This window comes from Talpa europaea (assembly GCF_964194135.1).
Source record: "Talpa europaea genome assembly, chromosome: 4".
Lineage (NCBI taxonomy): Eukaryota > Metazoa > Chordata > Mammalia > Eulipotyphla > Talpidae > Talpa > Talpa europaea.
In genome coordinates this window covers 109,124,609-109,149,722 of record NC_140070.1, presented here as the reverse complement: position 1 = coordinate 109,149,722, position 25,114 = coordinate 109,124,609, and the positions used below count along the sequence as shown (strand labels likewise).

General features: G+C 40.5%; 2 protein-coding genes across 2 annotated transcripts in view; one reads left to right on the top strand and one right to left on the bottom strand.

The window, feature by feature from the left end:
* Nucleotides 1-8,907: 8,907 nt before the first annotated feature.
* On the top strand, nucleotides 8,908-18,082 carry PLAAT1 (phospholipase A and acyltransferase 1; the record flags this gene model as incomplete). Its single annotated transcript, XM_084232345.1, has 3 exons — nucleotides 8,908-9,046; nucleotides 12,890-13,155; nucleotides 17,950-18,082. The coding sequence occupies 3 exons, from the start codon at nucleotides 8,908-8,910 to the stop codon at nucleotides 18,049-18,051; spliced, it is 507 nt and encodes a 168-aa protein (XP_084088471.1). The 3' UTR covers nucleotides 18,052-18,082.
* Nucleotides 18,083-23,930: 5,848 nt separating this feature from the next.
* The window catches only part of ATP13A5 (ATPase 13A5), a gene marked incomplete at both ends in the record, with an annotated part of 96,935 nt that continues 95,751 nt past the window's right edge, over nucleotides 23,931-25,114 (bottom strand). The window contains one exon of the mRNA XM_084232214.1: nucleotides 23,931-24,191. Within this exon, the coding sequence (XP_084088340.1) occupies nucleotides 23,931-24,191 (261 nt within the window). The remainder of the gene's footprint in view (nucleotides 24,192-25,114) is intronic.

Below are 25,114 nucleotides of genomic sequence, written 5' to 3'. Positions count from 1 at the left end.
TTTTTTTTTAAAGATGTATTTATTTATGTATACAAGAACTGGAGTACAGGCCAGAGGTGTGGGCAGGGGAGGGAGGGTGAGAAGATTCACCAGAGACAAAGTGGGGAACAGAACAGGTAGACTGATGGAAATATACTGCTGAGGGGAGCAGCGGGTGACACGGGAGAGGTCTGCTGCGCCATGTGGGTAGCTCCCTAGCCAGCCAGGAAATTCGTGCTGTAGAGGCTGCTTAACCCCTTGCATGACCAGGGAAGCCCCTGTCCACTGTCATTTTCCTGGGCAGAAGGCAGACTGCCAATTTCGTCTACAGAAGGCATACCCATTTTCTTCCTTACTGGCTGCAGGCTGATAGGTTTCTGTGCCTCTGACCTGGCTCCAGGAAATCATTCTTTCCTCCATTCGTGTCTTTGACTATCTCAGCTATCCCATAGGCTAGATGTGGCCCACATGAAGACTCAATGGAGAAAGAGATTGCTATTTCTATCATATTGACTAAGAATGAACAAAGCAAACTAAATGAGAGGTTTGAGCATTTTGTACAAAAATCCAATCTGGGCAGATGGGTTTCCTGGATAGTCAAGTCAAGAAAAAAGCTTTTACTTTAACAGCATGGATTTGGGTTAACAGGGTAGGAACTATCTGAATGACAGTTTCATATCTCACTTACTATGTCCATGTAGTCAATAACCTCTGCAGCATCTCAGCAAATATCTCAGTTAAGGACACCAGACCATTTTGGCCCTATGTCTCAATTGCCTTCTATTGGTGCAGGTCTTTTGTTGTTTGTGTGTATATGTATGTGTGTGTGTGTGTTTCATCTGAAAGGAAGATTTTGCTTTTACTGTAAAGGAGTGTAGGTAAAGGAAGAACTCTGGAGTTAGAGACTTACTGCATTCCACCCCTGAAGATCCAAATGCAGAGCTCTAGGGCCCAGACCTCAGAGCAACCACCAGTCCATGAGTGGTGATAGTTTGTTGTGAGACTCAATAGATACAAAGGATATGAAAGTGCTTAGCTAGCTCTAAAATCTACACCCCAAACTAGGGGTGCTTTGAGGACTATCTAGCATCATGCAGTGCCCATCGGTTTTAGTCTCTCTGTTTTAAAAAAACAAACAGGGCCTCCCTGGTGGCACAGCGGGTTGAGCGCAGCACTGTGAAGCTGTCTGTAGCCTTTGCAGCGCTGGTTCGATTCCCGGCCGGCCAAGGAGATTCCCACATGGCGTGGCAGACTGCTCCTTTTGAACCCGCTGCTCCCCTCAGCAGTGTATTTAGGTCTGTCTGCCTGTTCTGCTCCCCACTCTGTTTCTGGTGAGTCCTCTCACACTCCCATGCCTCTGGACTATACCCCCACTCTTGCATAAAAATAAATAAATATTTTTAAAAAAGAAAAGAAAAATAATGACTCCTGCTCTCTCGCAGGGCTTTTGCTGGTATGTGGGCATATTCATTTTACAACAAACACAACAAACCATCTCCAAGATGGTCATTCCAATATGTTTCAACGCTTTCAAGCCAACTGGACAGCAACTAAGAGTGGCATGCACATGGTAGCTCACTTGGTGTAATCACCAAAATAACGGGAGCGGGTTGTTTAGATTATGATCTAACATCTGCTCCCCCCCATGACATGTGTGGCCCTTGAGCTCCAAGTACTGCAACTAGATGCAGACAAACTCCAGCGATTACTGCCACAGGCTGATTCTTCTTTCTTTCTGAATGGAAATTTTAATTCTGAGTTGCTCATCCAGAGTGGGGCCCAGTGATTAACTATCTCTCCAAAGCGTGGAAATGAAGGCACAACTCACTACTCTTCTGAACTACAAAGCTTTTTCTGTTTCTCCTACCAATTCCACTCAGGCATCAAATTGAATTTACTCTTAACCAAATGCATTGTAGCTACACCTGGCAGGGATCTAGAAGTAAAAAATTACAAGATTTATTTCATTTTAATTCTTTTATGCTTCACTTAATCACATATTCCCCCCCCAAAAAATGAAAAGATAATTTATCATTTTGCCCTAACTGAGCAACCCTCCTCAGTTCACATTCATGAATCCATAATGCAGGGAGGAGACTGGATGATTAAGTGTCCGATTAGAGAAAACAGATTAACCTGGCAAACATAATAAATTTAGCTCATAAGCAGGATGGCTTTATAAATACTCACAATAACTCTCCTGTATAAAATCATGAACCACTTCCTTCAGTGATGACTCAATTGAAATAGTTGGGGAACATAAAACAAATATATGTTTATGGCTTTCTCTTGGAAACATTAAAAGGGTATTGAAAGGCATATCTGATTCATTTTATGACTCTAAAAATATAGTAAATAGTGAACTTATAAGAAAAAATATTAACTCATAAAAAAGCTGCAACTTCTTAAATGTACTTTCTACTTTGCCAATAATTAGAGTCTGGTCTATGTACGCTACATTCCCAAAGGTGCAGAGCCCATGGGTGGGTTTCAAACCATGTAGATCCTCCCTTCACCTTCATAACAGAATCTGACTCTTTCATAAATGCAGTTGCATCTTTAGACAGTTCTTATCCCATTGCCGCAAAGCACATAAAATAAGCGAGCTATTTCAGCATGTGCACCAGTAGGTATTATTTCCTTCTGTTTAGCTGAGATTCCGTTTACATCATAGTAAAAATCTAGGTTATGACTTGCTTCAATTAGAGTCCTGTGCTGTGCCCCAGCACAGTCTGCCAGGCTTTCCTTACTTAGCTGGTAAGTCTCCCTTTTTTAGTAACAAGAAAAAAGATACTCTTCATGCCCAACTTTATTTTTAAACTCACATGGCTGTTTTCCTGAGGGCTCTGCTGGCCTACCTGGCCTGAAAGCAAAGTCAGTCAGGCCCTGCACCCAAGTCACACTGAATAGAACCTGTGCTTTCAGGGACGTACCAGAGCAGAGGACCGCCTGCTGAGAGTCCTGTCTTTAATGAAAATACCCTCCTGAGACAGGTAAAGTTCCCACTAGGGGAAACTAGAACTTGGAGGTCGAGGGGCTGTGCACCCTTCCTTTTTTTCCTTTCTCCTCCCACTGAAGTTGACCCTGGGTGGGAGGAGGGTGGTGACAAGAAGGGGTCCAAAGCTGGGGTTCCTGTGTGTCCTCAGAGTCCTGAGTGCTGGACTGGACTCATAAGCACATGTGTGTGAGCTGAAAGCAGGATTTTTTTTTTTTTTTAAATGAAGGCCACTCCTTCCTCCCACCTATGCTGTGTCAAAAGATTGAAATATCTTCTTGGGGAGCAGGGCGCATTATCCTTTTGTCAGTGAAGGAATTTTTAATAGAACCAGAGGGGCGCACTTCTACCAGGAGGGTGGTGTATTCATGACGAACGAACGTGAACATTTCTGAGCTCAGCAAGACTCACTTTTTAAGTGCAGCCCTAGCACAGCCCTTGGCACTGTTAAAGTTTGAAGCAGGCACTTCAGAGAGACAGAAAGCGTGTGGGCAATTGGTTAGGTACCAGAAGCTGGGCTGCGCTTTCTCGCTTGCTCTCGCTCTCGCTCTCTTGCTCTCCCTCTGTGTGTGTGTGTGTGTGTGTGTGTGCGCGTGCGTGCGCACATACACGGGTCAGTTGTACAGTTGGTGCTTCTGGGTGAAAAGGATGCCGTGAGCGCACTGGGCAAAGGTGGCCATGCAAGGGCGGGTTGGTGGGCTGGGCGGCTCCTCCAGCAGCGCTGGCCCAGGATGCACGTGCAGCGCACAGCATCGGGGCGTGTCCGCGTGGCAGGACTGGCGTTGGCAGAGGTTGGCCCTGAGTGGTAGTTGGCTGCTGCAGTCTGACGTTAGTCAGCGGGGAGCCTATGGCACTGACCAGGAGCCTCTCGCAGCAGGGAGCATCTGTGAGATCAGAGCAATAACCAGGTGTCCCAGAGACCTGCTGTCTCAGTTAGGGGTAAGGACCACTGGCTTAGTTGAGGTGTGCTGGGGATAGGGAGGGAGGGCCTCTAGACTTCTAGGCCACCTTGTTTGAAACAATTGTAAGTCTGGAAAAACTGGAAAGACCTGTAGAGAGCATTTAATCGGAGATCTGAGACACTAACACCCCTCTTTTTTTTTTATGGTTAGGGAACAGAGTCCACAAGAAAGCCACTTGCTTTCCCCAAGTCACACAACTGAAGTGGCAGAAAGTAGACTAGAAACCTTCTCTTGTATGCCAAGACTTTTCAGCCCTTACTGAAATGAATATCAATATTAATACAAATAATTACTACAATAAAACACTAAAGTTTGAGAATATGGATAGTGATATTGCTCTGGAATTCAGTACTGTTAATATGATTTATGTGCTGGAAAAACCCAGCCACTCTGCCCTGCCTGAACTTGGTCTCCTTGCTCCTTCATTCATTAAACATGCTTTTGGGCAGTTATTTGTGCCAGGCACTCTGCAGGCACCTAAGGTAGAGAGATAAACAAGAAGCAGGCTCAGTATCCAACACTAGAGAACCAATTCCCCAGACATCAGTAACTGAGGTAGGCGTGTGTATTAGACACAGCGGGTATTAGATACACTGCACCTTGGAAACACCTAAGGACACACAGGTCTTGTTGATTCTGGCTAACTGGAGGAAAACCTTGGGGGAGGAGGTGGTATGGGACCTGGATCCTTGAGGACGGGTCATTTGGGGACATTTGGAAATGGACACTGCATTCCAGGTAGAAGGTTCAGTGTTAGCAACAAATTGCAGGTGAGTACGAAGAGTGAGCACTTTGGTTTGCATACATTGATAGGTGGATAAGGAGCCCAGATTATAGGAATAAAATGGGATGTCAGTACTTGAGTGCCTTGGAGGGATTCCAGATGAAGAATGACAGTGCAGTGGCTGAGGATAGTTCATCTGGCAGGGAAGGGGAACCCTCAACTATTGAGTGAGGATGTTGAACCAAGCATCCTGGCAGCACTAAGAGTCTGTGAGTTAGCAGGTCTGGGACACTTGGCTTCATGTAGTGATTTCAGAGTAGCAGGACTACCGATGAAAAATGCGGCTGGAGTGAAAAGGGGTTCAAATTGAATTGGGAAAGTGCTGGAGTTCGGATAACCTGTGATGGTGTTTCAGGCTGCCAATAGCTTTCTTGGGAGTCATTAGCTAAAACGTGCACATAGTAACCCAGGAGGTCTCATGGAGAGGAGCTGCAGTTAATCAGCCTGCCTCAGTCTGTGCACGCAGTGGGGGAGCAGTTATTTCTTTTGTTGCATCCCCAGGGACCAACATGAAGCTATAAACAGGGCAGCCTGTTTTAGCAGTTGAAATGGGAGATTTCTTGTACAAAGATTAGTTACCTTCATGCCATTCTTTATTGAATAGTTTAGTATGGTTGAAGTGTTCACATGAAGTATTTTTACCTTTAAGTTGACACACAGTAGAGGAATATATAACGTATCCTTAATTGGTTCTGTGTTGTATTTTATTTATGAAGTGCTACATTACATAATTGTGTCTGAAAGAAATGGGTGTATGTGACCCATGTATATCATGTTTCCCAAATAAAAAGGTTGTAGTCTCTTGTCCAAAGTCTGAATCTGGGTACCTTCTAGATGCTTCTATCCTTACCTTAATACATTTTCAGTTTCTTTTTTTTTTTTTAAATAGAGGCATGTTTTTATTTATTTATTTGTTTGTTCATTTGTTTTGTTTATACATGCACTGGGCACAGTCTGAATCACGGGAGGGTGAGAGAATTCACCAGAGCCAGAGCGGGGAGCAGAGCAGGCAGAAGGACCCAAGTACACTGCTGAGGGGAGCAGCGGGCGGCAGGAGAGGTCTGCGCACCATGTGGGACCCTCCTCCGGTGGCCGGGGAGCAGCCGGGAATCGAACCGGCTCTGCAGAGGCTGCGGGCAGCTTCGCAACCCAGCGCTCAACCGCTGCACCACCGGGGAGGCCCCATTTTCAGTTTCTGACAGAAATTCCCTGCAGGGGAAGGGCCTGGGTTTCTCAGTAAGCCTGCATTTCCAATTTCCAATTACCTAATGGTTTTGTATATAAATATTTTAAAACTTTCTGTGTTGCTATATGCAATAGACATTCTGTGTGTGTGTGTGTGTGTGTGTGTGTGTGCTTTATAGCTTCCCTATCTAATTTGAAAAGAGGAAGAAGATGAAAATGTCGTTTAGTAATAATTCCTTTGGTTAATGATAATCAGTGGTGTAAAGAGGAGCATGAAATCTGGAATAAGAAGACAGACCTGGAATTGAATTCAAATTCTGTCACTTAGTTTAGGTCTGACTTTTAACTCATTTCAGTCAGGGTTGTGCTGGGACTAATGGATGTTATTCAGGCTCCTTTCCTAAAAGTGCTGGGGTTCCAGGTAGCCCCAAAAGCTATAGCAATGAGGAGCAGATATTTCTCTTGTGCCCCTCTTCCTGACTTAATCCAGGACAAGGCTGCTTTTCATGTTTTATATTTTGTGGTTCCATCTGATATTTGGTTTGATATAAGGCCCTCTGCTAAAAATATGCTTGGTGAGCTATGGGTTAGCTAAAATCTGAAGTATCTTTCTGCAGGAAATTGCTGCGATTCTGTGTTTGGTGTCAGAATTCCTTACATATTAACCTGAGGCTACTCTCTTAAGTTCTTGAAAGGGTGTTCATATAAATTGTTTCCCTGTTATCCTGTCTTCTCTCCTTATAAATATGAGAGGCTTCATGAAATAAATTAACTTATATTTCATAAATCAATTTACAAACTGTCAGAAATTGAAACGTATTAAACATATATTAATAATTTTATAAATATTAACCTGTTAGAGTGAAATCATTCATTCCACAAAATTACCGTGACTGAAAGAGAGATTCAAACAATATCTCAACCTTTAGTCACCTCTTTCTTACCACCACCTCTCAAGCTCATCTTAGTTCATAAACCACCTGCAACCACTTTTAGCCACTTCATGAAATGCCACATGAACAGCTTTTTTGAGAGAAAGCACATATATTCTTATGCTGCCTTCAAAATCTGAAAATTGAGACTCAATTTGAATGACTTTCCCAAAGTGACAGAACCAGCAAGCAGAAAACTCAGACTAGAGTTCACATGTTTAAGCCTAGTTCAGTTATTTCCCCCTCTATATTTTTATAATGTAAATATTTCAGGGTCTTTCCCAAGATTTGGCATTTGCTATTATAGTTTTTTTATCTGTAAATGGGACCATGACATAGCAAACTCAAATAGTCCTAGATTTTTAAATAAATCAAGTAGGGTTAACTGACATGGTGTATTAAAAAAATGTTATACTACAAAGTGATCTCCATTCAAATAGTGATTATTATTGTGAGCTTGTCTCTCAGTCCTACTAGGCAGCAACGTGTGCTTGTTGATTCCTATTCATGGGAAATGTGTTTGTTTATATCATACTATATTATTAACTTTCCCTTTTTCTATCCACGTGGCCAAATTGTGAGCTGCCATATTAATAAGACTCAAACATATTTGAGAGGGTGGTTAGATTTAATGGTTTCCATAAAGTTGTTTTAATAGCTATTTTTCAACAGATGGACAGCTTGCATTTGGCCACATTTCTGTAACAGTGTGATGATTGAAGTTTTCAACAGATGGCATATAAATACTTGGGAAAACACCCTCCCAATATTAATGGTTGTAAAAAAAAAAAGACTTTTAGAGTGCCAGAAAATGATAGTCCATATTCCCAAGTCCTTAGACTATGCTATTATGATTATAATTTAGATGATTTGGAAGTTTCCTTTTCTGGCACTTGAATTTCTTTTGTAAATGAGTGTACATATCTATGTCAGACTGAGAGATGCTGGCAAGCACTCTGTTGTCAACTAGAGTCTCAACATAGATGTGGCACTAAGTAGTTTTTTGATTATCAATGAGTATACAGTACTTTTTCTTTGTGGAGTCATTCTGCTTCTATGCCACACATAGGAAATGTCACCTTACCTACAAATCAGTTGTCAAGGACTTATATTTTCTTTCTGAAAAGTAATGATTCAGAAGGAAAACAAAACCTCACCAAACAGAATCTTCAGATGTATTTATCAATATGTTAACTCTCCAACTTCCATGTTGTCCTACTTCTACACTGACTGCCTTGCCCTTCCTGGAATCAAAGAGTAAGTGTGTCTGTCTGGGGGTGGTGGTGCTCTGTGAGGTGTTTGTGGTTGTCACAGTGACCAGCATCCACTAATATTCAGTGGATGAAGGCCAGAGAGTTTTGACATGTACACACAATTCAGCACAAGGAAGAAGTGTCCCATATCCCATCATGTACTTGAGTAGCTGGCTGGACATTCACCTGAATCTGGACCTCATCTATGCTTAAATGACATGACAGAGTAAGGTTTGCAATATAAGGTATTTTTGCACAGAATATAAGGCGCACCATATCTCTGTTTTATTTTATTATGCTACTATAAGAGGGACTGAGAGGCTTCTGTCATCTATGCTTCAGATCAATAAGGAGAAGCTTGTAGACACTTTAATATGTCCTTTTGTATAGTCATGGACTGAGCATTTACGTAGTAAACAGATATTATTATGAATTTATCTTCCCTTTCTGTTCCAAATAAGGCATCATATTAATATTTTTGAAATGTTATATGTATGTGAATTATACTGTTGATGAATGTCTGGATTTAAACATGATCATAAATTACTTATTCTAATAACGGGATGCTGCAGTAGATCAAGATGAGAAGTATTGCTATAGAAAATTAAACAATAATGGACAAATTCTATCTATACTTGTCCACTTGTGAACACACAAGTCATTGTTGGGATCATCCAAAGTAAAGGATAGTGGTGTGAGTCAAATCTTTAATAAGGAATGTGACCCCAATAAATTCTGCATCCCTTTGATTTGGTGGAAGTTTTAAATTAACTTTCAACTTGTGTCAGTTATATCTTCTTTGTATCTGTCATTGCAGATGGCGTTTAATGATTGCTTTAGTTTGAAATACCCTGGCAATCCTCAACCAGGGGACTTGATTGAAGTGTTTCGTCCTGGCTATCAGCACTGGGCTTTGTACTTGGGTGATGGCTATGTTATCAACATGGCACCTCCAGGTAAGGTTTGTATCCAGTGGCTCCTAGGAGAGTTTTAATTTTCCTATTATAAAAAGGAATTATAAACAAAATTCTAAAATAAAGCAGAAATAAAATAGAGAAGGTATATAACTCTGCCTGATCTGGGTCTAGGGTCACCTGTGGTAAGACCACAGTGGCATTAAGAAATTTCAATTAACATTAAAGTCTTAAATTTCTGCATTAAAATATCACAATTAAAGAAAAAATAATCAGCTTGGAACAATACTTGGCCACAAACATAACAGGAGTCAATGTCTTTCTGTATCCCCAAAATACATTATTTCAGTTCATTCAACATCTGTTTATAGATTACCTAGTATGTGCCAAATGCTATGCTAAGTGCTGGACAGATATAAACATGGACAAAAATCCAGAATTTCAACAATAATAAAATTTATCTATATACAACATTTCAAAAATATTAGTATGATGCCTTATTTGAAACAGAAAGGAGGAATAAACTCATAATCTTTTTACTATGTAAGTGCTCAGTCCATGACAACACAAAAGGATATATTAAAGTGTCTACATGCTTTGCCCTGTGTGGCAAAGCTTGCATTCTATTGGAGAGAGAGAGATGAACAAAATACAGAAAGCAATGGTAGGATAGACATAAGTGATATGGAGAAAATAAATCAGAGACACTGGCTAGGAAGTGCTGCAGGCTCCGGGGAAGGGAACTGCAATTATGAGATTTCAGAAAATCTCATAAGAAAATAATATTTGAAGAAAATTGAAAATGGTGAGGAAACAAACTGATGATATTTGGGGAAAGAGTTTTTCAGACCAAGGGACAGCTATGACCAAAATCCCAACAGGCAAATGGGTAAAGAATTATAAACAGTTTGTAGGAGAAAAGCAAAAACCAATATCCATCTTTAAAGGTTTAAACTTTTTAATCGTTTAAGAATTGTACAGTAAAACAACAGATATTATGCCTATCACATTGGAAAAGCTTTAACAAATGATAACCACCAGCACTTGTGAGGATATAATCCAATGAACACAAGGATATGATTGATAGAAAAATAAGTGATAAAATGATTCACAATAACAATTGGATAATATTTTTTAAGAGTCTTGAAAGCATTCATATGATCTGATTCTGTAATTGTACCTCTATGAAATCCATTCTGGGAAATGTTTATAGAGATGCGGACTACCATGTCTCTATAAGAGTGTTCACTTCTATCTCATTTATAATGACTTCAAAAATAGATAATGGCTTAATGTTCAATAAGGGAATAGTTAACTGAATTATAATTTAGCCACAGTATATTAAGTATCTGTGTTTGACAATTCTTTAGTTGCATATAATAGAAATCAAACTGAAATGAGCTTAAGCGAAAAGACAAATCCAGTACTCAATCCATGCCTCAGGGGTGCATGGATTTAGGGTTTTGAACACTATGGAGATTCTGCCTCACACCTGTGTTATTAAAGTATATATGGATTCTTCATCCTCTCAGGCTATGTCTCTTTTAAAAATGGAACTAATGACCATAAGAATCCTAAGGTTCTCATTCTTACAGTCTTGTGCCCTAGCAGGAGAAAGAGCTAATCCCTGCCGTGACAGTACACATACCCATGAGTTACAACTCTAATTGGACCCCCATGTCCATCACTGTGTAGAGGAGAATGGTAGCCTATGATTGGCTTAGAGTCTTTACAAGAAAGAAAGGAGGAAGTGCCAGATGACAACAACCATGGCCACTATAAAAGCCATTAAAAATCATACTTCTGGGGCCTTCCTGGTGGCGCAGCGGTGGAGTGCTGGGTTGCGAAGCTGCCCGCAGCCTCTGCAGTGCTGGTTTGATTCCCGGCTGCTCCCTGGCCACTGGAGGAGGGTCCCACATGGCGCATAGACCTCTCCTGCTGCCCCTCATCAGCGTACTTCTGTCCTTCTGCCTGCTCTGCTCCCCGCTATGGCTCTGGTGAATTCTCTCACCCTCCCACGCTTCTGACTGTACCCAGTGCTTGTATAAATAAATAAATAAATCTTTAAAAAAAATCAGACTTCTGGACCAGTTTAAGTGCATGAAAGATGATGTGGATATAATATTTATTTGAAAATCCAGATTAAAAGTGCAATATGTTAAATAATACCCAGTTAGAAAAGAAATAATATATATATATAGACATGAAAGCATATGCATATGCATACATGTTAATAAAAGACATAATAGAAGCACAATAAAATAATAATAGTCATTTCTGGGTGGCAGGGAAATGGGTGATTTTTATTTACATTTATACTATATTTTCTTAGTCTTTAGAAAGGAGTGCAAAGTACTTTAAGGAAAAATGCTTGACATAATAAATAACCTGCAGTGTTTTTTTTTTAACCTCAAATATTTAAAGACAAATATTTACAGGTCTAAGTCTTACTATTATCTTGCCTCTTGTTCTAGAATATTGGGAAATAAAATAGCAAGTAGAATGATATTCATATTGCAGAGCCACTAGTTTCTGCAGAGTCTAGTAACTCTCTACATTATCTCTGAAATTGTCACCTCTAAAAAATAATGTGAGATTTAGGTGCTGATTCCTTTTTACATTTCTTTTGTTCAATTATTGACATGGTTCAAACACCATCTTTGATCCTGTTGACTGAAATTCAATGCTTGTTTCTGTTGTTAACTACTTGTGTGATATTTTGCAACTGATTGCATCTGATTACCCCATTCCCCCACAAAAAATTCAGTAATTCCAACTAGGATATATATGCCCTAAGAACTTGTGATACGTAAAAACTTACAGTGCATGAGATTAACTGAAAATGCTGTTCTAATGAAAGCAAATTTATAGTATAGGAAGAAAAAAAGAACAAGAAGGAAAGTTAGGTTTAGGTCATTACTAAGAGGGAAGTGCCTAAACACCATTTATGTAGAGATCTTTGCTCCTGTGATTTACTTCAACAATGGCAAGTCCAAGTAGTCTTGCACAGATAGACAGGTACCAGAGTGTTCTATTTGAGCTGGACACTGAAGAATCATCTGTCCAGCCTCAGATACTGACAACGGCAGACCAGGAAACAAGGTTCCAGGCCACATAGGCAAATGGTTACCTTAGAGGCAGCTGAGATCTGCCAGGGCTTGGAGCTTTGTAATAGGTTAGTGGGCACAGCCTGGGCCACATCTAGTGGACAGTGACTATGATGTTAAGTTCAGATTCAGGACTTAGTTTCTTGACCAAAGAAATTGGCAAGACAAAAAAGGACCGTGACCTGACCCCAGTTCACCCTTCAGAGTGGACTGGATACCGTGCAAGTTGTAAATTGAACCGAATTGAAGCTTAGTGGAAAGAACACATGAAAAAAATTGAAAGTGGGTGATTAAGGAGTGCAGCTTAGATGCTTGAAGGAGTCTGCCAATCATTATGCACTGCTGCTAAAGCTCAGTGATTGTACTTTGGCAGAGTGTAGATGCTAAAAAAAAAAAAAAGTTTGCTTTATAGAAAAAGTGGACAGTGGTGATCTTATCTGTACTCTTAGAAACACACCCCAAGATCTCTAGTAATACCAATTGATAGAGAATGTGTTCTTCAAGAACAAATAGAGCTTTATCACTCATAAGGTTTGTTCTATGGGGAAATATAAATTTCAAAAAGCTTTCTTATTTATAACCTCTTTATGTAGTATTGAGTAAGTGCTATTGATAAATTACAGAATGAGTTTTTAACACAGTAAGAATAAGTGGTTTTTGGTTTGATTTTAAAATAGGAATAGAACTAAGTTTATTTATCCCAGCATTTCTTTAGATGGGAATTAGTGTTCATTACTGGGTCACTGTTCCTTGTTAACCAGAATTCTCTTTATAGAAGGTGGCATTCCTGCAGCATTTACAAGTGCCAAGTCTGTATTCAGCAGAAAGGCCCTGGTGAAGATGCAGCTCTTAAAGGACATTGTAGGAAAGGACAAATACAGAATAAACAATAAATATGATGAATCATACCCCCCTCTCCCTGTGGAAGAAGTCATGCAACGATCAGAGTTTGTTATAGGGCAGGAGGTGGCATATGACCTGCTTGTCAACAACTGTGAGCACTTTGTGACTTTCCTTCGCTACGGAGAAGGCATCTCAGAGCAGGTGAGCTTTCTTTTGAACATATACAAGAAGTTTCTTACACTGGGAAAATAATAAGTACTAAATTAAGCCTTCCAAGTCTTCAACAAAATGAAAAGAACAAGAAAATATGAGAACACTGAAGGATAAACGAGGACATCAAGTTGTCTAAGGTCATGCAGTAAGTTAGTGACCAAACTGAGGCTAGTATTTAGAACAAGAAAGGACTTTAAGTAGAATCAAGACCATCACTTACTGTCAGTCTATTGCCTTCTGCCCTTAGAATTTTTTCCCCTGACCCCACCAGATAGCAACCTCAAATCAGTAGCCTATAGTAAAATGAATATAGTGTTTAAAAGAATGTTGAGTTTTTTGATTGGAAGTTTATTTGACAAAAACATAGATGATAATTCTGAGATTCTTTTCCATTAGTTGATAGAGGCCAACCAATGATATATTTTGATGGGTTTGTCTTCTATTTTCTTAATAGCTAATTTCAAAGAAATTTCATGCTTTTAAATAGATGCTTTGAGCATTTGGATGATTTTTAATGGATAAGAAGTTTCTTTGAGCATTTGGATGATTTTTAATGGATTAATTGACTTTATTTTTAAAGTACTTTGGATTTTGACTGCCACAATTTTGTAGTATGGCTGATTCCTAATGGAAGTGTGCTTCGTTCAATTGACCTTTCCCTATCTATGGTCTCACCAATCCCATTCTGTCATGGATGTTCCAACCTAAAGAGTTCTTAAGGTGATGTAAGAGTATGGTGAAATGGTGAATTTGTTATATAAACATTTATTCTAAGGAACAAGTCTACAGTTTCCCATGAAAGTTTGAAAAACAGGAGATGGAACATAATGAAAAGATACATTTGTTTTTATTAGGAAATAATTTCATTGGGAATTCACTTTCATGAGAAAACACTTTGACAAATGAATGTTCTATTCTGTGTAACAATAAATTGCTTCTGAGCCACAGCACTGAGCTATAAACACAAATTTCAGCTTACCTCTGTTGTGAAAACTCATGGTATGACTGGAAATAGATTCCATATTCCCTGGTTAATGATAAAGTTTTTCACTACACTCAATCAGCAATCTTTTTTAATGTGGCTATGTAGAAAGGAACTAGAATTATCTTCTTGCTTTGATTCTTACTTGAAAGTCTTCATTTTTTCATCTTTCATATCCAGAATCAAAGTGTCCCTCCTCCCTTCTCTACCAAGAAGGATCAAACTTAATCATCAATAATCATGGAGGACTAGTTGCTAATGTCAAATCCCTATTAGCCTGGAGGGGGCACTAGAAGAATCTATATAATAAGCTTTACTAACTAACTTCTCTTATTAGCTTCTCATATATTTACCTTCCATAGTCTGGCACTTTCAGAAACCTAAAATTTGCTTTCCTTAGTCCTGTCATTTCTCTACAAATTTATTGTTACTTGTTGGAGTTGTTTTAAAAGTCTGAATTCTAAGCCATTTCATTGAATTTGGTTTTCTTGGGTTTCCCCCATGTATGCATTGGATGCCCATGATAATAAAAATTTCTGTCCTGTTGATCTTGTATTGCAGAACCTCCACAAAGACCCAAAATGGGTAGAAATACATTTTTCCCCTAAAATAGTTTATTTACTACTTGGGTTGCATATCCTATAGGTTTCAACAAATGTGTCGGAATAGTATCCATCATTATTGAATCATACAAAAGAGTATCCATCATTATTGAATCATACAAAAGAGGTCTGTGTATTCATCTCTCCCTCTCCCTAGGTGCCTGGAAATCACTGTCCTATTGCCTCCTTAGTTTTTCATTTTTCCAGAGTGCAATATGCATTTAAAATTTCTCCATGTTCTTTTTATACATTTCAAACTTTTTTTAAATCACTGAGTAACATTCCATTGTACGGATGTAACATTCATCTACTAAAGGACACCATGATTGCACCCACGTTTTGGTAATTTGAAGAGAGCTGCTATTCCCATTTGTGTGAGGTTTTGTGTGGGTAAATACTGAGGAGTAGGATTGCTGGAGTGCAGAGCATGTTTCATTTTGTGTGGTCGTGCCATTTACACCCTCACCACAATGAGAGTTCCTGTCGTTTCAATTCCCTTTCAGCCTTTGGTGGTTGCTGCCTATAGATTGGATATTAGTTATTCTGATAGGTACCTAGTGCTATCTCCTTGTTTTAGTGTGCCAATCTCTAAATTGCATTAGAATATCTTTCTATATGTTTATTTGCCACCTGCATATCATATTTGGTGTTGTGTCTCTTGAGATGTTTTACCCATTTTTTTTAATTTGATTACTTGCTCCTCTTCTAATTGGGTTTTAAGGAATTTTTGCATATTTTGGATAACAGTCCATATTTTGGATACTAGATTTGTCGTTTGGAAATATTTTCTCATACTCTGTAAATTGTGTTTATTTTAAAATAATTTCTAAAATCATAATTTCTCACTATTATAGTCTAAATAAGTTATTAAAATGTGCCCATCTTTGTGTAAGTAGTAGCACCCTTGAATAGATCTGGACAAGTGTGTTATTGTGACAGAAGAATAGAATGCATTACGCTCACACAGTTCACAGACACAGTACACCAGACTGTGCTTCGGGCAAGGTACTGCTGCCCTTCAGTCTTGGGGGAAGAGGCATCTTGATATACAGTACAGTCATCTGTGATCATGCTACACTGTGTTGAAAAGAGCACTCAGAACCAGCTAATGTTTCTCCAGGCTTGTGTAGATCCTCAGATTGAAGTCTCTATACTGTCCACGGACAGAAAGCCTTTTAAAAGATGAAGCATGCAGAGTTGGATCTGGTGATCTTATAATCCTAAGTAAGCCATGAAATAAAATCTCTTGCTCATGCTGGCTTATCAGGGACATCCTGGGATGTTATAATCTTGCTGGTCAGACCCTATAACACATAACACCAAAGGATTGTCCAAATTACATGGGCTTTTGACATCTAGAATGTGACTTGAAATAAATAAGCAGTTGGGATTTGGGGAACTGCATGCACTGTTGAAAGTAGCTTCATTATGGTATCAAAGCTGTGTGAACTCAGGGCATTTTGGTTTAGGATAAAGTCACTTATCCCTTCCCCAGGCCTCTTAGATGTATGGAATTTTTTCTAACATTTTGTGTTTCTAGTGACTGAGAAATACCCATGGGTTAGGTCTGCATCTTACAGGGGCCACCCTAGTCACAGAATCCTGCCATTTTCTTAAGGCTGTACCCTGCTTTTAAATACCCCAGTTATACCTTCATATGTTTTCACCACCCGTTCCATTTCTCTGCTACAGACCATCTTGGGGTCTCAGAATCTCTTGGAATTTTACGAGGGGCGGACATGATTTATAATCTTGGCTGCTATCTGATTATTGATTCTACCTCTCATTGTAATTTTTGTCCTATATCTTGTTTCTCTGCCTTATTTTGTTTCCTCTATGCTACTTGGGTAGTGCTATGCTGCAGTAAATTCTGACTCTATTCTGGGAAATAAACATTAATATATTAGGTAAATACTAATTAAAAAATATAAGCAAAATAAATAACCAAACAAATAAAATTAGAATTATAAACTAAAATCAATATGTTAGGCTACGTTGTCTGCCATGCAGTTCACCCTGCAGCCTGGCAGTGGTGGCAGAGAGGGGATTCATTACCAGCCTTGTCCCTACAGACCATGTGACAGCATCATGGAACCAATGTGCCTGTCACTGAGACTCCTTGGACGCCACAGCCCTTGCTGCCTATGCCCAAAAAAGAAATTGCAGTTAAGGCAGCAACATTGTATGTCAGGAAAAAAGGAGTGGCAAGCTGAGCAATGGAATTTGTAGGTTAAGTAGATGACATGTTCAAATGTGAGTTGGGTCAAGCTTTCCAGCACTTGGGCTGGTCCCCAGAGTCATTTGGGGATAATGCTTTGCTTTATTTGAAAGGCTGACTCTTAAATCCCAGAGAACAACTGTTGTTTTCAGAATACCTGATGACTCTAAAGTGTCTGAATATGACCTTTGGATTATAAAATTGCACTCAAACCTGTGTGGATAGAAGGCAATATTATTTGAGTGCCACTGAAATCATGAATATTCATTAATTCTCTCATCATGAGAATGATTAATCCCCTTAAAGTGCCAAATGTCTGAACATCTACATGGACAATTGAGCTTGAGAGTGGTTTATTTTCCTATGTCTACACGAGAAATTAATTTTTTGACATGATAGTTAACATTAGTATTGACTTCTCTTGAAGTTTGTTTATCAGAATAGAAATGGTATCTACGAAATTCAGTTCAGATCTTGCTGACATTCCTGATTAGAGGATACACACAAACACACACGGTATTCACCTTCATATACATTAAACCAATGCGTGTGTTTAAGGTCAGGAGTTGAGTAGGGGAAGAACACATGGCTCAAGATCTAACCTATTTATAAACACCCCAGAGGTACTACCTGAGGCATATCACTCATAACTTCCCACATTTTTGCAAAATAGGAGTAATGCAACCTCCCAGGTATGCTATATATAGTGATTAATAGGACTTGTTTGCCTAATGAGTTTTAAACTCTTGGAGACTATAAAAATATGAGGAAATATAGTTATATGTGGTTATCCCCATATCTGTATTAATTATTAAAATGATAAATTTATTCATCTTTATGCAGAATTTTAATTTTGCACTGAGTTTATCCAGCATACATTAAATTGGTTCTTTAGTTTAGAAAATAAATTAAAGCTTGAGTTCAGAATACAGAGGTGCCTTTGGAATAAAATGTGGTTTTTGTTTCTTGTTTCCTTATAGGCCAACCGAGCAATAAGTACCGTTGGGTTTGTGACAGCTGCTTTCAGTGCCCTCTCCTTCCTGGGCTTGTTTCCAAAAACACAGAGAACAAAATACTATTAACAATTTACTGAAGAGATATTGGAAACGAGGGAATGTGTGAGGAGGGGGAAAACCTGGGATGAATACTTTTTCAATGGATCATTATTGTTTTGAATTCCAATGATAGATGGCAAGGTCTTTAATAAATCGCTTACTGATATTATCTCATCATGGAGCCGAGGAAATTTTTCTCCCTACTAACATAGCCCTGCTGCAGCAGCTTGAATAAGAAACGCTAGCCTTTTGAATGAGCCAGCAGAGGATCTTAACAAAATCACATCATAGTTTATCTTCTGCTATAAATATGGTTTACCTTTTCCCTGAGAATGGCTATTTTGTATTTGCCAGAGGATGAAGATCCATTTATATGTGGTTTGGAAGAAATGTTAAGAGCCCCAAATTGTGAAGGTTGACATGTAAATTCATATTCCATTTCTGGTCAGAAAAGAAACTGGGAAATGCCATAATCTTAGGCAGTTTGAGGAACGGTCATTAACCAGCTGTTTGAGGGTACACTTCCATCTCCTTGCTCCTGGGCACAAGAAGGGTGGAGGAGTGGAGGGGAGGAGGGGCTCTTTGTTCAAGTGTTTCAGATTCAATAATTTCCCTGGAAGAGACTCATCTGTCAGAATTATGTGACTAGTGAAGTGGGTTGTTACTTCTACAGAGCTACATTGTTCCCTTTGCATTTTGAAGTATTTCAAGAGTTTGACCCTTTTAACCTTAGCAACAGATCGTTAAATGTAGGCTTATGGTGCCATATTTAGAAAACAATATCCTGTGTCGCTTTCTAAGACTTTTACTCTAAGTCAAGGAGTGTCATAATTTTATTCTTGCACTTTATTGATTGAGTTGAATGAAACAAACTACTTTTTAATACCCTTCCAGTACAATTCTTGTTGGTAGCAGGTGGGAAAAAGTGCATGCAGTACTCTGACTGTCATTGCATCATATCAAACATTACGACATTATCCTATAAACCACTTTGCTGACCTTCTTTTGCCAACATCAAGAGCTTGGCATTAAATAAAGAAAAGTTCAAGCAAATGTTGGGTGGGGTACAAGGAGGGAACTAGAAATATGCTAGACAAAGTAACTAAACAGAAAACTCAACGTAAGTCTTGCCCCTATTAAGTGGATTTAGAGTTTTACACTAGGGTCAGAATACATAAAACTCTAACGGCAGGTTTAACAGTGACCACAGAAGGGCACGTGCTACAAGCTCATGAATTTGGACCAGCTTTTAGAGTTGGGAAAATAACTTTACATCCATCGGTGTCAAAGACTAGATAAAGGATGCCCTGGGTTTGTTTATTTTTTGGGTTTTTTTTTGTTTTTTTTTGTTTTTTTTTTTTTTTTGCAAAGCACTTTTTAAAAGTTTATCTCATTACCTTTGTGATCTATTCTGGATCATAGAACTCACTGGCTTAAAGCAATATTCTTTGGAAGGTTTGACTAGCAGGTTAGTGAAAAGTTCGGCGCGGTAAAAAAAAAAAGGAGAGCCAGGCTAAATTTCTAAAAGGAAGGGAAAATTTATTGCACCCCGGGGGAACCTCACAGACCCAAGATGGGGGTCAGTGAAGCCACGCACATTGCCAGGGGGAGGCAGGCTTTTATAGGGTGAAGAGAGGTCAGGTGGGAAGCTGGGTTCCTACGGTGGGAAAAAGTTTGTAGGGCGGGTAGTGGGGGGAGTTTCTTTGTCTGAGAAAATATTTGTAGGGAGGGGGAAGGTTCATTGTCTGAATTCTCTAGGCAGGCTTCCGCATTCCTGTTCCCAGGTGGGTTACCTGGTGGGTTTTTGCATTCTGGCCCCTGCATGGACCTTTCATACCAGCCTTTTGTTGATAGGAAAAGGGGTGATGATTCTTTCTTTGGCTACTTCCTGCTGGAAGGGGGTGAAGATTCAGGCCTGGTTATGAAGGTCTTCTGCAGGAATGCGAGAATGTGGGTGGAGAAGGAGTTGGTTAAAGGTGGTAGGAGACATTTCCCGAATGCGAGTATACTGTTTGTCTTCGGGGGCATGTTTGACCCATGACAGATGGTGCCAGGAGGGGTGTCCCAGAAGTTTTACCGCTGTAGCCGTGGTGAGACTGACCATGTGCGGACCGGTCCACAGAGGCTGCAGTGGTTTTGGTTAAAGCCATCTGAGCAGGACTTGGTTTCCCGGGTGCAGTGGTGGGGAACATCGGTTGAGGAGGTCGAGATCTGAGGCAGGACTGGGTGAGTACTGGTCTGCGTGTTCCCAGAGCAGTTGTCTGAGTAGGGAGAGGTCAATCCTGTCCCGGTAAGTGTCCACGCAGTTGGTGAGCTGCAAAAGAAGAAGGTGGGTGAACTCGCCCTTGAGGTGACATGCGAGCACAGGTTTGACAAGGGGAACATATTAGTCAGACTTTTGCACTCAAGGAGGTGTGGAAGCAGAGCGGACTCAGGAATTGGCATTCATTAGGCTTATAAGTCGGAGTGATGGAGGGGACTGATAGAGAGAGAATAGGACCAGGGTCTGCAGCAGAGTCAGTTGTGAGGGCGAAAGCCCTTGCATCCACCTTGTTATTACCTGTGGTAACATAAGAATTGTCAGTTGGTGTCCTTTACAGTGGATAATGGTGACTTCAGTTGGAAGCTGCAAGGCTATTAAAAGCTGAAGGATAAGTTTAGCGTTATTGATGGGGGACCCCTTAGTGGAGAGGAACCCCCTTTCCTGCCAAATCGCAGCATGACTGTGAGCAATAAGGAAGGCGTATTTTGAATCCATTTAGATGTTGACATTATTATGTTTGCTGAGGGTAAGGCCCCTGGTTAAGTGCTATGAGTTTTGCCTTTTGGGAGGTGGTTCTTCTGGGCAGTTTTCCTGTGTCAATTACCTGATTGATGGTAACAGTGACATAGATAGGCAGCCCTCCACTGACGTCTTGCATCTTCGCAAGAGCTGCCCTCTGCAGAGTTCAGTAGGCATCAGAGGGTTTTCAATAAAAAATATGGAAATTTTGTAAACGGAAAGGAGTAAGAGTGGAGAGCGAGCGGTGAGACAGGCGGTCCTGAAGGCGGTGCAAGGAATGTACTTGGATGGGTCTTCCCAGAGTAAGTTTGAGGGATTCCCTGGGAGACCCCTCCTGGCACCATCTATCACGGGTCAAACGTGCCCCTGAAGAAAAACAGTGTGTATGTCATAACCTGGGCCCTACCAGGATGCGCATTTCTTGTCAAAATATCCCCTAGCTCAGTGTCTTATGTATGGAAATTCAAAGTTAGGGAAACCTATGTCTCAGGGTCTACCGAGACCATCTATTTGGTGGGCACAGCAGACTGCCCCCTAGCTGGCTGTTCTGCAGAAATCTCAATAACTCTTAAACTTGGCTCGGTAAGCATCATGTACCAACCTTTCCTCTGCTTTTCCTATGATCAAACATGGGACTACTGCAAAAAGGGGTCCATTTATGGGAAGGAATATGGAGGCTGCCCATATTGGAGCTGCAAGATACATTCACCTTACCAGCCACGGAGCTCCTCTTTCCTCCTGGAAGGAAACCAGTTTAATCTTAAAATATGAGACCCCTGGGACACCAGATGGGTAGCCGGAGTGGTAGCTAAACTATATGCTACAGGATACAGCTCCTACCCGTGTGCGACCCTCAACATAGACAGAGCCTATGTCCCAACACAAAATGCTTCCGTCCAGGTCTCCCAAGATATCCTTCACTCAGAACAAGTCTTGCAAAGCCAGCTAACATCATTAGAAAATACTGAGACACCCTCAATCTGGATTCATATAATCCAAAATGCTATAGCCTTCCTAAATGACTCTCTCAGGACTAATACCTCCTCTTGTTTCCTCTGCGCTTCCCTGCAGAGACCTCTACTGGAGGCAGTTCCAATCAATCTCAATACCACTACCACCGAAATAATGGACGCTGCTTGCCAGACTCCCCAACTCTCAGACCCCCTATGGGACTCCAATCACAGCTACCCCTGCTATCAAACTGATGCCCTTGTCAGCTTTCATTCCTGTATTTCTAACTTTTCGGTTACTTCTGTGCTCCAAACAACAGCAAAGGGAAACTTTTTCTGGTGCAATGGCTCTCTCTCTCTCGGTGTATTAATTCTGCTACTCCAGGCCCATGTCCAAGTCCTCGTGGTCCCACAGTTAACTCTGTACGGACGGTCTGAGCTAGGAATATGTGACCCTGGAAAACCCGAGCTAGGTTTGTCCGATTCTCACCACATCGGACAAAGCGGGTGGCCTTTCTTCCAATCATGGTTGGAATCAGCCTCACATCATCGATAGCAGCTGCAAGTATGGCAGGTGGGGCCCTGGGACACAGCCTGATTTCTGCCCAGGAATTTTATGAACGAATAGATACCTCCTTAGAAAAAACCTATGTGTCTTTAGCATCATTACAAAGACAGCTCACCTCCCTGGCACAGGTCACTCTCCAAAACCGGCGGGCTCTGGACTTGTTAACAGCTAATAAAGGGAGTACCTGCCTGTTTCGCAGGGAAGATTGGTGTTACCCTATCAATGAATCGGCGATTGTAGAACAAAATGTAGAAGCCTTAATGAAACTACGCAAAGACATAGAATGGGAAACTGGGGACTCCAATTCTCCGCTGACATGGTTTCAAAATCCTATAGTGTCATGGCTCCTCCCACTCTTGGGGCCAATACTAATGATAACCTTATTTTTTCTTTTCACTCCTTGCCTCCTAAAATTCATACAGGCTCGCATTCGGGAAATGTCTCCTACCACTTTTAATCAACTCCTTCTCCACTCGCATTCTCACATCCTTGCAGAAGATCCTCATAACCAGGCCTGAGTCACTCCCTTGGTCTACGCCCCCTTTCAGCAGGAAGTAGCCAAAGAAAGAACCATCGCCCCTTTTCCTATCAACAAAAGGCTGGTATGAAAGGTTCATGCAGGAGGCTGGAATGCAAAAGCCCACCAGGAATCCCCCCTGGGGACAGGAATGCTGATGCCTGCCTAGAGAGTTCAGCCAATGAGCCTCCCCGCTCCCTCTACAAATCTTTTCTCAGACAAAGAAGCTCCACCTGCAAACATTTTCCCCGCCTAGGAACCCAGTTTCCCACCTGACCTCTCCTCATTCTATAAAAGCCTGCCTCCCCCTGACAATGTGCGTGGCTTCACTGACCCCCATCTTGGGTCCCTGAGGTCCACGCGGGGCGCAATAAATTCTCCCTTCCTTTGAGAAATTTAGCCTGGCTCTCCTTTTCTTTACCGCGCCGAACCTTTGAGTTAGCTGTGCCATCCAAGTCAAGATTATATGCAGTTAACAAAAACCTCCATCATTCTCTGCTTCTGTGCTTATTATAGAGTTAAATTTTCTGAAGTAAAAGTCAAGTTTTGTTTTGCTATTAAAACCACACAAATGAAGTGAAGAAAGGAATATGTGACCCTGGAAAAAGACATGTACATAAGTGTTCTTCACCAATAAACATAAGATTAAGTAAATTCATGACAACTTATTGAGAGATGGCTTTTCAATTCTTTTTATTTCTGTAAATGAAAATAGCAGTAAATTTGTGGAACTTTCAAAGATCATAAAATCATTCTTTTATTGTCATTCATGTTATTAATTTAGCTACCATGAAAAGTTGAGCATTTTAACAAGGATACTATTATGCAATGTATATAAAGTTTATTAGAAAAAAAATAATCCAGGAAGTGCATTTTTTTCCTCAGGGGTGGAGGATATAGTCAGGAAAAGCATATTTAAAGTCCCTTGTTGCAAGACTCAATACACTGAGAAATGAGCAGTGTGTTTTGAGTCCTCAGAAGGAGAGAGAAAAGATAGAAGTAGCTGGGCCTCACCTCCCCATAGTGTTTTAGTTTCTGGGGAAAAAAAAAAAAAGCAGATATGCTAGACATGTGTTACAATAATTCTGTTTACAGTTTGGTCCAAAAGTGCTGTTCTATGGTTTGGCCTTCCCACTGGAGTTTTTCTTTTGGGATCTGTTCAGAGCTTTCATAGCCTAGATTGATGTAGATTCCATCTTTGCCATCACCTGAATAATCTGTCCTGTTTATAGGTGGCCAGGTTGATTCTTCTGCCAACTTCTTTTGCCAGGTCTTATATTGACTTTTCGAATAGAATCCAAATTCTTTCTTGATCAATAACCAGAGCTCTCGATTTTGAAGGATGGCATCCTGGAAAGTCAGATGGAAAAAACAATCAAAGCATCCACTGTAGCCGGGTGGCTCATGCCTACACCCTGCCCCCACCTCTAGTCTCCCTCTGAGATGTGCTTATTGCCCTGTGGCAGCTTCTCCCTGCAGTCCCCATGAAGTCTAGCACCTCCCCAGTTTCCTTTCCTTGAGAAGGAAGAGAGAGCTTGTATTCTTAGAAATCTGCTGAAGGCTTACAGCCTTTCATTTGCACAGATCTCTTAGTTAAATCCTGCCTGGTTATTTCACTTAGAATTACGTTACTGCCAGACTGAAATGAAATTAATAATGTACTCCAAGTCAAGTAAAGAAAAATAATCGCTGTTCCCTGCCACATGCCACATAGAAGGAGCCAAATAACAGTGTGTTGAATGACTGGACAAACTCTAGAAATCAAATGGGTTTTGTTTTCCATTGGAGCGTTCTGTTTTTTCTATGTTCATGTGCGCACACAATTTTCACACATTTATGGTAAAAAGATTGATTGTTCAAATTTTGCATTGCACATTTTTTCTATATCAGGTTTTCTGTTGTATACAGTTTGTAGTTAATAGTCTTCTAAATAATTTTTAAATGATTATACAATATTTCTTCAAATATGTAGCATTTGAGGGCCTCGCTGGTGGCACAAAGGGCTTAAGACACAACCTATGAAGCTATCCACAGTCACTGCAGCACGAGTGTTATCCCCCACCAGGGAGCTACCCACATGGTGCAGCAGACCTCTCCTGACTTGCCCACTGCTCCCCTCAGCAGTGTATTTCAATCAAAATGCCCATTCTGTTCCTCATTGTCTCTGGTGAATCCTCTCATCCCCCACACCTCTGGCCTGTACCCCAGTTCTTGGTTGCATAAAATAATAAATAAATCTTTTAAAAAAACAAAAAAAAATTATAGTATTTGAA